At 45.0% G+C, this 12,053-nt stretch overlaps 1 protein-coding gene across 5 annotated transcripts in view; it reads left to right on the plus strand.

Annotated features, from left to right (window-relative positions):
- LOC112225234 (dynein, cytoplasmic 1, intermediate chain 2a) overlaps positions 1-12,053 on the plus strand; it is a 22,155-nt gene continuing 10,102 nt past the window's right edge. Inside the window, exons 1-9 of one of the 5 annotated variants that reach the window (XM_024388980.2) lie at positions 1-124; positions 1,803-1,920; positions 2,600-2,714; positions 3,566-3,656; positions 4,787-4,846; positions 5,229-5,344; positions 11,243-11,344; positions 11,555-11,717; positions 11,855-11,954. In XM_024388980.2, coding sequence (XP_024244748.2) covers positions 1,813-1,920; positions 2,600-2,714; positions 3,566-3,656; positions 4,787-4,846; positions 5,229-5,344; positions 11,243-11,344; positions 11,555-11,717; positions 11,855-11,954 — 855 coding nt within the window. In that variant the 5' untranslated portion in view covers positions 1-124; positions 1,803-1,812. Of the gene's footprint in view, positions 157-1,802; positions 1,921-2,599; positions 2,715-3,565; positions 3,657-4,786; positions 4,847-5,228; positions 5,345-11,242; positions 11,345-11,552; positions 11,718-11,854; positions 11,955-12,053 lie in introns of all 5 variants that reach the window. The other 4 variants (XM_024388982.2, XM_024388981.2, XM_024388983.2 and 1 more) reach the window with 4 other exon arrangements.

Raw genomic sequence — 12,053 nt, forward strand, 5'->3', positions numbered from 1 at the left:
TTTTGATTGGTTGAGTAGGCGGGCCTTCTCACTTCGTGGCTGTGGTAACTGGTGATGACCGTTGTGTTGTTGCTTCAGGAAAGGATCCTGGATTCAAGCGATTAGAAAGCCAAGGAGAAATACGGTTTGTTACCAAACTACAAGTGAAACGTGGAGGTAGCGTGTAAATGAAAACGTGTGTTGAGATTTAGTGGTCAGCCAGCCAGCCACCCGTTTTTTCCGAGATGGTTGGCTAGCCGCTAGCTAACTAAGTAACAGCTAACGTTAGCCTGTTGCAGGCCAATTGTGATAGCTAGCTAATCTAAACTTTGCAACTAGGCTTGCATGTAACATAGTTTAAAGATTGGTAGTTCGATTTTTTGTTGTTGTAAGAGTCAGGTAGCGAATCAATGTTTTCAACTTGAAGAGGTCAGTCCGGATGCCAAGACAAAGTCAATTCTTCTAGCCAACGTTCGCTGGCTAGCAATTTTGGTTAGTCAGTCCCACAGTTGCTGGGTGGGGCCGCAGCTAACTTGCTAAAGTTATGTTCGATAAACGACAGACCTGACAGTCTTCTATCGTTAGTTACTAAAACAATGGTGTTTTTCGGATGTGTTGAATGTTAAGATAACATTCTCTACCGGCTCTCTACAAACCGTACTAGCTATGTAATTTATCTAGCGCACTGGTTCAAGTGATAGCGAGGCAAGAAGATGCTGATGATGCTGCTCAATGCTATCATTCATGGCTTGCCACAGCACAGTAGACCAGTTACTGTACTTCGCGGCTTGATTCTTGCCAGCATCACTTATGTTGGAGCTCATGATGTCCTCTTTACTTCTGTTTTTAAAATCGTTATTTTCTTATTTTATATTTTTACCAATAAAATACCTTTTTGTATGTTTGAGGTAGCTAGCTACAGTCCTTGTGTTAGCTTACATTTCCTGTTGCAGAAGTCTGCATTTACATGAACACTACTTGACAAGCTTCATTTATTGGGTGTTTTTGTATGAAAATGACAATGTATGCGTTTAAAAAAGTTGCATCAACCACATTGTTATCTCAAGGTGGTTGATCAAATTTAATGTACTTCATGTAATGTGCTTTAGGCCATCTGAAAAGGAAGGCTTAGAAACCTAATTCATTATAAAGCTCAGAGACCTCCATTCATTGTCTTAAGTTGTGCAATTAAGTCAAACGTCTTAAAGTGGTCCCCGTTGGGTGTTGAAAGGGTCAGGTGCTGTGAATCATATGAAAGCTGATCAATGCTGTATACAGAATGGTAAAGCCTCTCTTGAAATGATCAACCTAATCTCTCTAAGAGCGCACTCTGATGTTGGTTAGAGTTGAGTAGACAAAAGCGCATTGAATGGGGCTTTGGACCAGAAAAGGATTTTACAGGCCAGGTGGTCAGGACCCTGCTAATGGCAGAGCATCCAACCTTTCTCTGTCTGGACAGTAGAGTGTGCTCTTGAGCCTTATCTGTGCCCTGCTGAACATTCATGATCAAAAACTAGCAGTGGGCCTGTTAGTTAAATGGTTTGACCTGGCAGATCAGAGCAAAGGAGCAGGTGCTATTCTCGTTGATCTGAAAGGTTAAAAAGGAGTGATCTTATTACACTTTCAGAGCAGCTCATGAAATGCAGTCGGCGAAATTGCTTCTGACCATACCCAAGTCTATATTCCAATGTGTAGCCTTACTTGGGGCTATTTTCTGAGTCAAAAGTAACACCTGTACAAAGGATGGAGTTTTCAGATTTGCCGACTGCTGTAAAATGCTGTAGGTCACCTATCTTGTTCAGAAATGTGTTTGTGTCCTACAGTGTTGGCATTATGTCAGACAAAAGCGAGCTGAAAGCGGAGCTTGAACGGAAGAAGCAACGCCTGGCCCAGATCAGGGAGGAGAAAAAAAGGAAGGAAGATGAGCGCAAAAAGAAAGAGGTACATGCTTATAGGGACTTGAAATACTGCCAGAACTAGACTGAACAAAATGGCAATGTGCATTCTGCTCAAAGTATCTGAGTAGGCCTATTTCACATCAGTGGAAAGAGGAAGCAGTAGCTTCGATTTGCATGGAACATGCACAGATTCTAAGGCTAGGTTAATTGTTTTATTAAACTAGAAGTGCTGAGCGACTTGCTTTTTGAGGTGGTTTTGGTTCAAGTATTAAAAAATAATTACAAAAAAGGTTATGCATTATGTGGTTGAATGCTGTAGCACCACAGAATAAACAATTAACACAAGTTGGTAGTGATGGTAGTGACTGCCCATTACTGCTTATCTCTTATTAACCTTTATTTATTCAGATTACTTTACTTTAATAAAATATTTCAGTTCTTGTGTATATTTTTTTATTTGATGACTTAATTCGGGCTTGATCTGATTTACTGCGTATTGAGCTCACAGAAGAAGAAGAAGAAGGGAAAAAAACCAAATAAAATTAAAGTAATTGAACAGACATCGGTCAATTAGTTGTTTAAAAAACAAAAATAACCAACATTTCAGTTAATCGCCCAGCACTATAAACTAACCAAATTCAGACAACTCTCCATCAAACCCTCTATTCATCATGCTTACAGCCAGGATACTAACCAGTGTACCGGCTCTGGTTATCTTCCAGGCTGACCTGAAGAAAGATGCCGCCCCACTGGATGACTCGGATTTGGAGAAAAAGAGACGTGAGACAGATGCCCTTCTGCAGAGCATGGGCATCACATCAGCTGATGTCCCTGTTGGTAAGAAACTATCTACCAGCAGTATTAGATTTTTTAACAAATCTCTGTACATGAGCTTTTTTACAAGTATTGAGTCTCTCTAGTGTAGTGTCGTGTAGGCCATCTTACTATTGACTGTACATTTTTCTAAACCAAGATTTATGTGAGGATATTGTCACCAAGCTAACAGAAGGGGGCAGAAGTGGTCCATAGTAGATTCATTTATATTGCCTTATGGCTGGCTTGGTCTGTCAGTGTGATAAAGAAAAGTAGGGAACTGATGTTATGAATCAGAAAAGGTCATATTATTTAAATGACATTGACATGATTATTTACTTGTTTGTATTTTTGAATTTGACGACACACTCCACATGTCTCATCCACTTACTTTTGGTATGTTGATGTGTGACTAGCTATTTCTAATACTATTGGTATTTGTCTTACTGAATTTTCACTTGTGTTTTCATCGTATATGGGGTGAAATATAAAATATTTGTCTTTGTCTTTTCTCCTTTTTGCTGTTCATATCCACTCCATTTTAGACATTTTTGGCATGCCGCATTTGTGTTTTTTTATACCACTTCTGGCACCCCAAAACTGACCTACCTTTGCACTATTGTGAACATGCCAGCCTCTTCGCATAGTAACAGGGGATACCTGTCTTTTTTTTTTTTTTTTACCTTTATTTAAATAGGCAAGTCAGTTAAGAACAAATTCTTATTTTCAATGACGGCCTAGGAACAGTGGGTTAACTGCCTTACTCAGGGGCCGAACGACAGATTTTTACCTTGTCAGCTCGTGGATTTGATCTTGCAACCTTTCGGTTACTAGTCCAACACTCTAACCACTAGACTATCTGTTTCACTATCTAGTCCCTCCTCCCATGTCGCCGACCTCCAAATCTGTGGGCACACCAAGCGAGGCAGGGAGCCAAGACTCGGGCGACGGCGCCGTGGGATCCAGGTACAAACACCCCCCAATCTAACGTTTTAATGTCAAAATGCGTTAAAATCTCTCTGCAAAAAGCCTTCATCCTCTAAGCACAGTGCAGCGCCGCTGTAATTTAGGTTGCGATGCATGCCGGGGCTTTTATTGCAGGAATGAATGGGGAACTGTCTCTCCTAATATCTGTGTCATTTTAAAGGATTTGTGTTTCACAGGTTTGAACAGGTTTCTTCTCTATAAATCCATGTCACATCTGGAACAGTCAATCCCATATCTAGGTTTTTAATAAGATATTGCCAGTGTTCTTACAATGAAATTTAAACTACCTTTGCATGTGTTTTACTAGACGCACACAGGTGCTTATGTAACCATTTGCCTTATAAACTATGCCTATAAACATGTCCAGTTTTGAGAACACAGTACCAGTGTTCTTCTCCAGATAACACACAAATGCCCACCAACAATACCATTTGAAGATCACGATGACTGGCTTATGCCGGGGGTGTGCATGCTTATTTTGTTTGTGTGCTGTTGCATTAGGATGGTCCTAAATGAGCTATAAAACAAGAGGGCTGTGGAGAGGCCTGGGGGACCCCTAATTAGAGCCCCGGTCCCCCTGCTGAAACTCTAGCTCCCCCAGTGTCCCATCAGAGCCAGGGAGCTCTTCCTCCACCCCCAAGGCTCTACGTGTTGCCTCGTTTCCCTCCGCAGCGTGGCCATTTCCTCCACACATGGGAGGTCATGTTTCCCCCCCGCAGGGCGCTCCCTCACATGGGATTCCGAGCCGTTGGCGTGACACAGTTCAGGCCTGACCAGCCCCTCAGGCTGCCTCATTAGACCCAGTGTCTTCGCACTCTCAGGACCTGTGTCAAAGCATTTTTAAACAGATACTGTCCTTGTTTTAAAAAATATGTATTTTTAGATTCTATATGCAAGTGCCTAATAGAGGGTTCTCGTGGTAACTGTGTTTTTACCACCCTCTGCGAAAACGTCTGTGTTTCTGAAATGTCCTGAATTGAATACAAGTTTGTTTTGTCACCTGCATTTGTCAGTATGGGCATGTTCTACGTTCTAACTGGTTTCCCCTCTTGGTTTATGCCTCTGCTTTGTTGCACTAATGCTGCCTTGTTGCTGTGACAACTAACCAGGACTCTACACTGGGACTCTGACCCGTCTACTCTTCAGCTTCACTCTGACTCCGAGCTGGGGTACTGGAACTCTACCTTCCTCCTTTCACTTCATCCCTCCCTCAACCTCTAGCCTCGTTGCTCCTCTTGACCCTCTCGAAAGCCATGGTTTTAGATCAGGGGAGGAAAAAAAGTCATGCCGGCCATGTGTCTCTTGGTGCCGTCTTTCTTTGACCTACAGACGCGTTGTTATCCTTCCTTTCCTTCTCCATAAATAAGTGATTATCAGAAGACAAAATCGCACATCTGCCTTAAAGGCGTCTTCGGCTTTTGAGGGGCCAATGAAAAGGCTGGAATGTGATAGTAGTACTCTTGCGTGTTGTGCCTGGGTCGCCCGGGTTCTTGTTATTGTTTCAGCTCTCTGTGGCCCTGCCGTGAGTCTGAAGGTGTGCTCTGCTTTTAGGCGTGGACCTCTGAAGCTGGGCATGGCCAAGATCACCCATGTTGACTTCCCTCCAAAAGAGACGGTGTCGTACACCAAGGAGACCCAGACGCCTGTGACGACCCAGCAGAAAGAAGGTGAGAACTCTGAACCGAGTACATAGTTACTTTTAGGATTCTGTATTTTCGGCACAACTAAAGCTGCCTGGCTCGTTGACTGCAAGGTCAGAGAACAGTGCAGTCGATCTATCAAGGTTTCCGAAGGCTACTCTTTTTTTTTTTTTTTTTTTTTTTTTTTTGATGTGTGTTGTGTCCGGCCGGCTGGCTGGGTTGTCTGATCATACGAGTGGGAGCAGGAAGTGAACACAAAGTGGAACTGATCCGACCTTACGGAGCACTGAGATGAAAGCCGGGGGAAATTGCAGGGGCCCGGGAAACATAAGAAGCCAAAGGAAAGATTAAATTCGCACACGTAGACTCACTCCTCTCAAAACCCCCCATCCTCAAACCAATAGGGCCCTGCTACAATGCATGTGCAGGATGAGAGGGCCAGGGTGAATTGGGAAGAAAGGCAGTAGATTGGGGCTGAATATGAAGCACCTCGTTCATGCCCGGCTAATGCATCTGAACCATGTCAATATGTATGTAATTGCTGCACAGCAGCTTTCATGTGGTCGTCTATGCGTATCTTCAAAAAAAGCATGTTTACCCATAACGTCCACATGTTGAGCACATGTGCCACAATATGCAATATTGTGATTACACCCCTAGTTTTTTCCCCCCCTTCTAAGATGTAGTTCAGAGTGTCTCATAGGCTGAAATCTGTTGTTTACACTGCTTTATCAGCAAAACATATCAGCGACTGCTATAGAGTGCTATGTAGTCTAGTCGTTTTGTTATTTACACTGTGTGGGAGTTTAAAGATATTCATTAGTTATGCTTGATGGTTTGTGTTCGGAGGTTTGGGGTGATGAACAAAGATTAATTCCCTGCACGGGTTACTTGTCTCTTCTAAGTTCCCCCTTCACACTTCAGACAGCATAGAACCCAGTTAGATCCCAGTCAGATCAATCTCCAGTGGAAACTAGCCAGAGGACTTGGTGATTTGTCATTGAGGAATGTGAAATGCAAGCGGTCTGGCTGTGAACAAATTGGGATACCCATACCCAATGAGTAAAGGATAAATAGCAAAGCTCGTTCTGTTCTGTGGAGGGAGACATAGTCTCTATGTCTTTAGGGCATTGTAACACTGTGTTAAACAAGGATGGTTTCTGTTGGCTGTTCAACACTAGACCCCCCCACCCCACCCTCCGCTCTCTCTGCCACTGTAATCATTTCATCAACTCTCTCGCTTTCCTGTCTTCTCCCTTCACCCAATAGGCACATAACAAAACACACTCAGTGACATTGTGCGCTTTCGCGTCATCACTACTGGCACTTGGTGAGGCGGCGTCCCCTCGCCTGCTCACACCCATCTGCGCATATTTGATGTTCGGTGTGGTGTTGCTCGCGTGCACTGATTGAGCGATTCATCATGTTGTCAAGAGGAGGCGACGGCACTGTAAACTCAAGGTCAACGGGCGGTGGCATTGGAGGAAGGTGCTGCCGTGCCAAGCTTGACAGAGAGCGAAGAAGAGAGATGACTCACCATCTCCAAAAAAAAGCACTACAAGCTGATTAGTGTTCTTTTATTTTGGGTAGGGGGGGACTGGTCCTTCCAGTTCCCATCCTCTAGAACAGGGCTCTCCAACCCTGGTCCTTCCAGCTACCGTCCTGGAGAACAGGGCTCTCCAACCCTGGTCCTGGAGAGCTACCATCCTCTAGAATAGGGCTCTCCAACCCTGGTCCTGGAGAGCTACCGTCCTCTAGAATAGGGCTCTCCAACCCTGGTCCTGGAGAGCTACCGTCCTCTAGAACAGGGCTCTCCAACCCTGGTCCTGGAGAGCTACCAGGGTCTGGTCCTCTAGAACAGGGCTCTCCAACCCTGGTCCTGGAGAGTCCAGGGCTCTCCAACCCTGGTCCTGGAGAGCCCTACCGTCCTGGTCCTGGAGAGCTAGAACAGGGCTCTCCAACCCTGGTCCTGGAGAGCTACCGTCCTCTAGAACAGGGCTCTCCAACCCTGGTCCTGGAGAGCTACCGTACCTCTAGAACAGGGCTCTCCAACCCTGGTCCTGGAGAGCTACCGTCCTGTAGAACAGGGCTCTCCAACCCTGGTCCTGGAGAGCTACCGTCCTGTAGAACAGGGCTCTCCAACCCTGGTCCTGGAGAACTACCGTCATGGAGAACAGAGCTCTCCAACCCTAGTCCTGGAGAACAGGGTCGGTGTGGTTTTATCCCCAGCACTACACAGCCAATTCAAATAATCAAAGCTTGATGTTTAGTTGGTTATTTGAATCAGCTGTGTAGTGCTAGGGCAAAAACCAAAACGTGCACCCAGGGAGGGCCCTAGGACCAAGTTTGAGGAACCCTGTACTAGGTTTCTAGGAGTCCAGTATAGACGCACATTTTGTGACCTGGTGGGAAAGAATCTATTAGTTGCAGACGTTTACCCATAAATTGTAAATTCCACCAATATTTATAAAAGCAATACTCGCTGTTTTGCTTCGATGGTTGTAATTCCCACTCCAGGTCATGCAAGGAAAGGCAGTGAATCAGGATAGTGTGTAGAAATCAAATCTAGCGGTAGCCTATATATAGAACACTGTGTTCACGCTACAGCAGTGGACTTTATGCGACGTCAGTAAGTGCTGCTTAGCTAGATGTAATTATGGAAAAAAATATATGGGGGAATTCATCGAGTGTTCTGCCTGAAGCTCTGTTTTAAAAAGGCTTCAGGCAATACAAGAGAGAGTAGAGCGTTTGAGTAAATTTGAAATGTAATTAAATGTGATTTGTTTGAATCACTTGGATTCGGGGGAAGGTCATAACTTTTAATCACTAAAGGAACTCAACTCAACAGCCTCTTGTTTGAAGTGGCACTCTTTTTGAACATAGTCACCTTTCGTACTCTTGGCACTTGTCGATTAGTCCCCCTTAACTGACTGTATTTGTTGAATTAAATGTAGGCCTAGGCTACCATTTTAACCACAGTTTCAGCATGCTCCTATCAATTATAGTAGAGTTTATTCAAAGATGCGAATGTGAGAAAATAACCAGAGATTTTATAGGGTAAAAAACATTTGCTGAATCCCTATCACATCTCCATAGAAAGGTATTTTTTTCCCCTTTTTGTCTCAATCCTCTGTCTGTTGAGAGGGAGAGAGAGAGGGGTAGATACACAGAGAGAGCGAGAGAGGTAACCAGTGCTCCAAGTGTGTAAACTCAACAAAAGCCTCCCATTTCACAGCTGACTGAACCCTGATTAACCTGCTCGTCAGAACCGACTGCTGAAATCTCCCGGGTTGTGTTGGGTCGCGGTGGCTTGATGTATTTTCATCTGCTACCTCACACAGAAAGAAAACATACCATGGCCTTTATGCCAACGGGTCGTTGTCCCTTCAGTAAATCCCTGTCTGACACTAGTGAAAATGTGACGTAGGCCTGTGCTATGCACGTAAAGATACTCTGATGGTACTTGCAAAATACGTATACATTTGCAGCATTGTGAGTATTATTATTTTAGCCTTTTTTTGTGTGCTATTTTCTTTTTAGCTGGCAAATGATTAAAGGGAATGTTCTCGTATGCGATTTGTGAGCAGTTATGAGTAATGCTGTTCACTTTAGACTCGAAGGGAAGTACATTTTCATTTACGGATTGAAAACGAACCGTGAATCGAATGAAGCCATGGTGTCCTCTGTGTTTAACACTAAGTAGGGTCTCTCTGTACTGACAGACCGTGTGCGGTCTACTCTCCACACTCCTCTACTGTAGCTAGAAAAGACCAACAGTGGATGCTGGTTTTGGTGCAACAGCCTTTAGTAAACCGGCATGTGGAAGTCCGATTTGTGTTGTCCGTTCTGTGGATGAGACGAACACACCTGCAGTGGGGAGTGTCATTAGTTTTGTACTTGAACAACACACTGGGCCCACTTTGCTTTTGCATTAATATAGTGTCTTGACAAAGACCTGTGATTACACCCCCCCCCCAAAAAAAAAGTGTTTCTTTTTTTAAAGTGGTACAAAAGCCATAATTGAGCCTGCTTTGAGGGGAGGTGTCGGTGTGCAGTACATGGTTGATCCGGGTGAATTCTGTTAAATGCCCCCTCCCCTGGTTCTGCCCCCCACCCCACTCCCTCCAGCAGGGTCACCAGGATCACTAGATTTTCTCCAAATGGCCGTTTTGGCTGGCAGGTGCATTATACCCTTTATTTTCAGATTGTCCTTCCTCTCCTAATGCCTGGCAGGTTGATTGCTCTGCCTGCCTCGCCGGGGGAAAGGGCTGACGAGCGCGGCCGGGCCCAGCTGAAAGACAGTGATTACTGTTTTCCTTTAAGCCTGATTGAGGCCCTTGAAAGGAAGGATTTTAACCTTCTCCTTTGGGTTCCAGGGTATGGCCGTCCATTGAAATGGCTTGTCATCAACCCAGTTCTGTAAACTCATCAGAACACCCAATGCCCACCCCCAACCTCCATGGGAGACGGGAAAGAGAATAACTTTATATAGGCAGATGTCGTTAGGTGTCAAACATCCAGCCTGTGGGTGGTTTGAAAAAACAACAGTTTTTAAAATGTTATTTTACCAGATCAAAACTGTGTATAAATTATAATGGACAATTCATACCGTTTCTTGACTGTGCCCAGATCACTAATTATCACCCAAATCAAAGCTATTGACAGCCAGGGAGCATAGAACATTCCCCAAATTATGGATTTAGGACATTTAAAAAAAAATGTTTAGCTAAATTTGACGGTGAGGAAATATAACCAGTTTTCAATGGGGCCCTTGAGACCTTGTTGAAGGCCGACTGCGGCTCCCGGGGCAAAATGTGTTTGGCACCCCTGATTTTAGATGATCTCAGTGGAAATGGAACAGTTGTGTGCAACACTGCTGCCGTCATATATTAACTGTACCTAGAGCTCTAAAAGGTAGACGACTGTACATTTTCTCATCCACATGAATGTGTTTGTTTTAAACAATCTATTCCTGCGTTGAATGGGCGTGTATGGAGAGGAGACGGCGAGGTGCTTGTTTGAGATCGGAGAGTTAGCGTGTGAAAGTCTGAGCCAGTGTGTGCTTTGCCAGCTGGCCCGGCCTACGAGCTGTATTTTTGTCGTACGTTCTCCGAGGTTGAATAGACGCCTGTGGACCCCCTGGTGGGGCGGTAATTGCACGGACTTGCCGTTCAGAGAGACTTGTCTAGGGGCGGCCAGGCGGAAAACCTCTGTGCCATCCTCATGCCACCTTTCTGAGGCCAACAAGACAATCAAAGCAGCGCCATCTGGCTAGCACCCGTCCTGTCAGCTGGTCGGACCAATGGGAGTGGGCCTGGGCAGCTGCTCCTCGTCCTCTGTCCCGCTGACCCCGGACCCTGGCCTGGATGGAAGGGGGCAACTTGTTACTGGGACATGGAGGAGATAGCTACACTGAGAAGTGCAAAAAGAACCCTTGTTGAATAGCTGGGTCTCATTATCAGCGAGGGGGGCGACACAGCGGGGGTTTGGTCCTAGGGCCCCCCCCTTCACACAAATGACAACCTCCAGTGCTTTAGAGGCACAGGTCCTTTCAGAGAGGTGACATTTGAGTTGGCAAACCAAACAAATGAGAGGCAGAGGCACATAATGATTCCATTCCCATACCCATGCTAGCCTGCTTACCATTCAGTGTGCTTGTTGAAGAGAAACTTATGTTGCAGATGGAGACTAGTTGTAGACATTAGGAATGAACCAAACATTGACGCAGAATTGCAGGATCAATTGTCACTTTAAAACCATTGTCATTGAAATCGTCCGCGGTTTCTAACGTTTCTCATTAGTCACTGTCGCATTTGGCATCTTGTATAAACCATGAAATGTAAAGCGGTGCTAGTTTTTTTTCTTTTTTCCTATTTTTGTCTTATGTAGTGTTGAATTGAAATCATCCACCTTTTTACCCAACAGAGGAAGACGAGGAGGAGGAGGAGGAGGAGATCACTCCACCACAACCAGTGCTTGAGATCCAAATGGAGAAACCAGACCAGAAAGAGGAGGAGGAGGAGGAAGGTAGGAGTTGTGGTGCGAAACTAGTAACGATTGAACTTCTTTGATGTCATCTTCATTGAAGAGTCCTACCAACCATTTTGCCGGGATTTTGACTTCCATGATGGCCCTTTTTTTTTTTTTCTCTCTCTCAAATATAATTTGAATAAGACGACCCCAATCTGTTAGATGGTTCTGTATTGTTTGTCCATAACTTTTACTGTCCCTGTCTAGCACCTCCACAAGAGCTGACTGAGGAGGAGAAGCTGCAGATCCTCCACTCCTCAGAGTTCATAACCTTCTTTGACCACAGCACCCGCATCGTGGAGAGGGCCCTGTCCCAACACGTGGACGTCTTCTTCGACTACAGTGGCCGGGAGATGGAGGAGAAGGAAGGGTAGAGAAAGAAGACCTTTTTTTCCCCTTCTCTCCCTTTGGCATCACTTGAATAGTAAAGGCAGAATACAGTCACTGTTTTAGTCATAGGAAGGAGTGCGGTGTTATGATTATGACTGTGACTATGCTGTTCCCTAGTGAGATCCAAGCTGGGGCCAAGCTGTTTCTGAACAGACAGTTTGTGGACGAGCGCTGGTCTAAGCATCGCGTGGTCACCTGTCTGGACTGGTCCCCTCAGGTAAAACACGCTCCCGGGTGAAGTTTGTCCGTAGTGCAGATCTAGGCTCAGCTTCTCCTGACCCAATCCTAACCTTAACCATTGATGGGGAAAATGCTA

This window comes from Oncorhynchus tshawytscha, linkage group LG26 (assembly GCF_018296145.1).
Source record: "Oncorhynchus tshawytscha isolate Ot180627B linkage group LG26, Otsh_v2.0, whole genome shotgun sequence".
In the NCBI taxonomy this organism is placed as follows: Eukaryota; Metazoa; Chordata; class Actinopteri; order Salmoniformes; family Salmonidae; genus Oncorhynchus; species Oncorhynchus tshawytscha.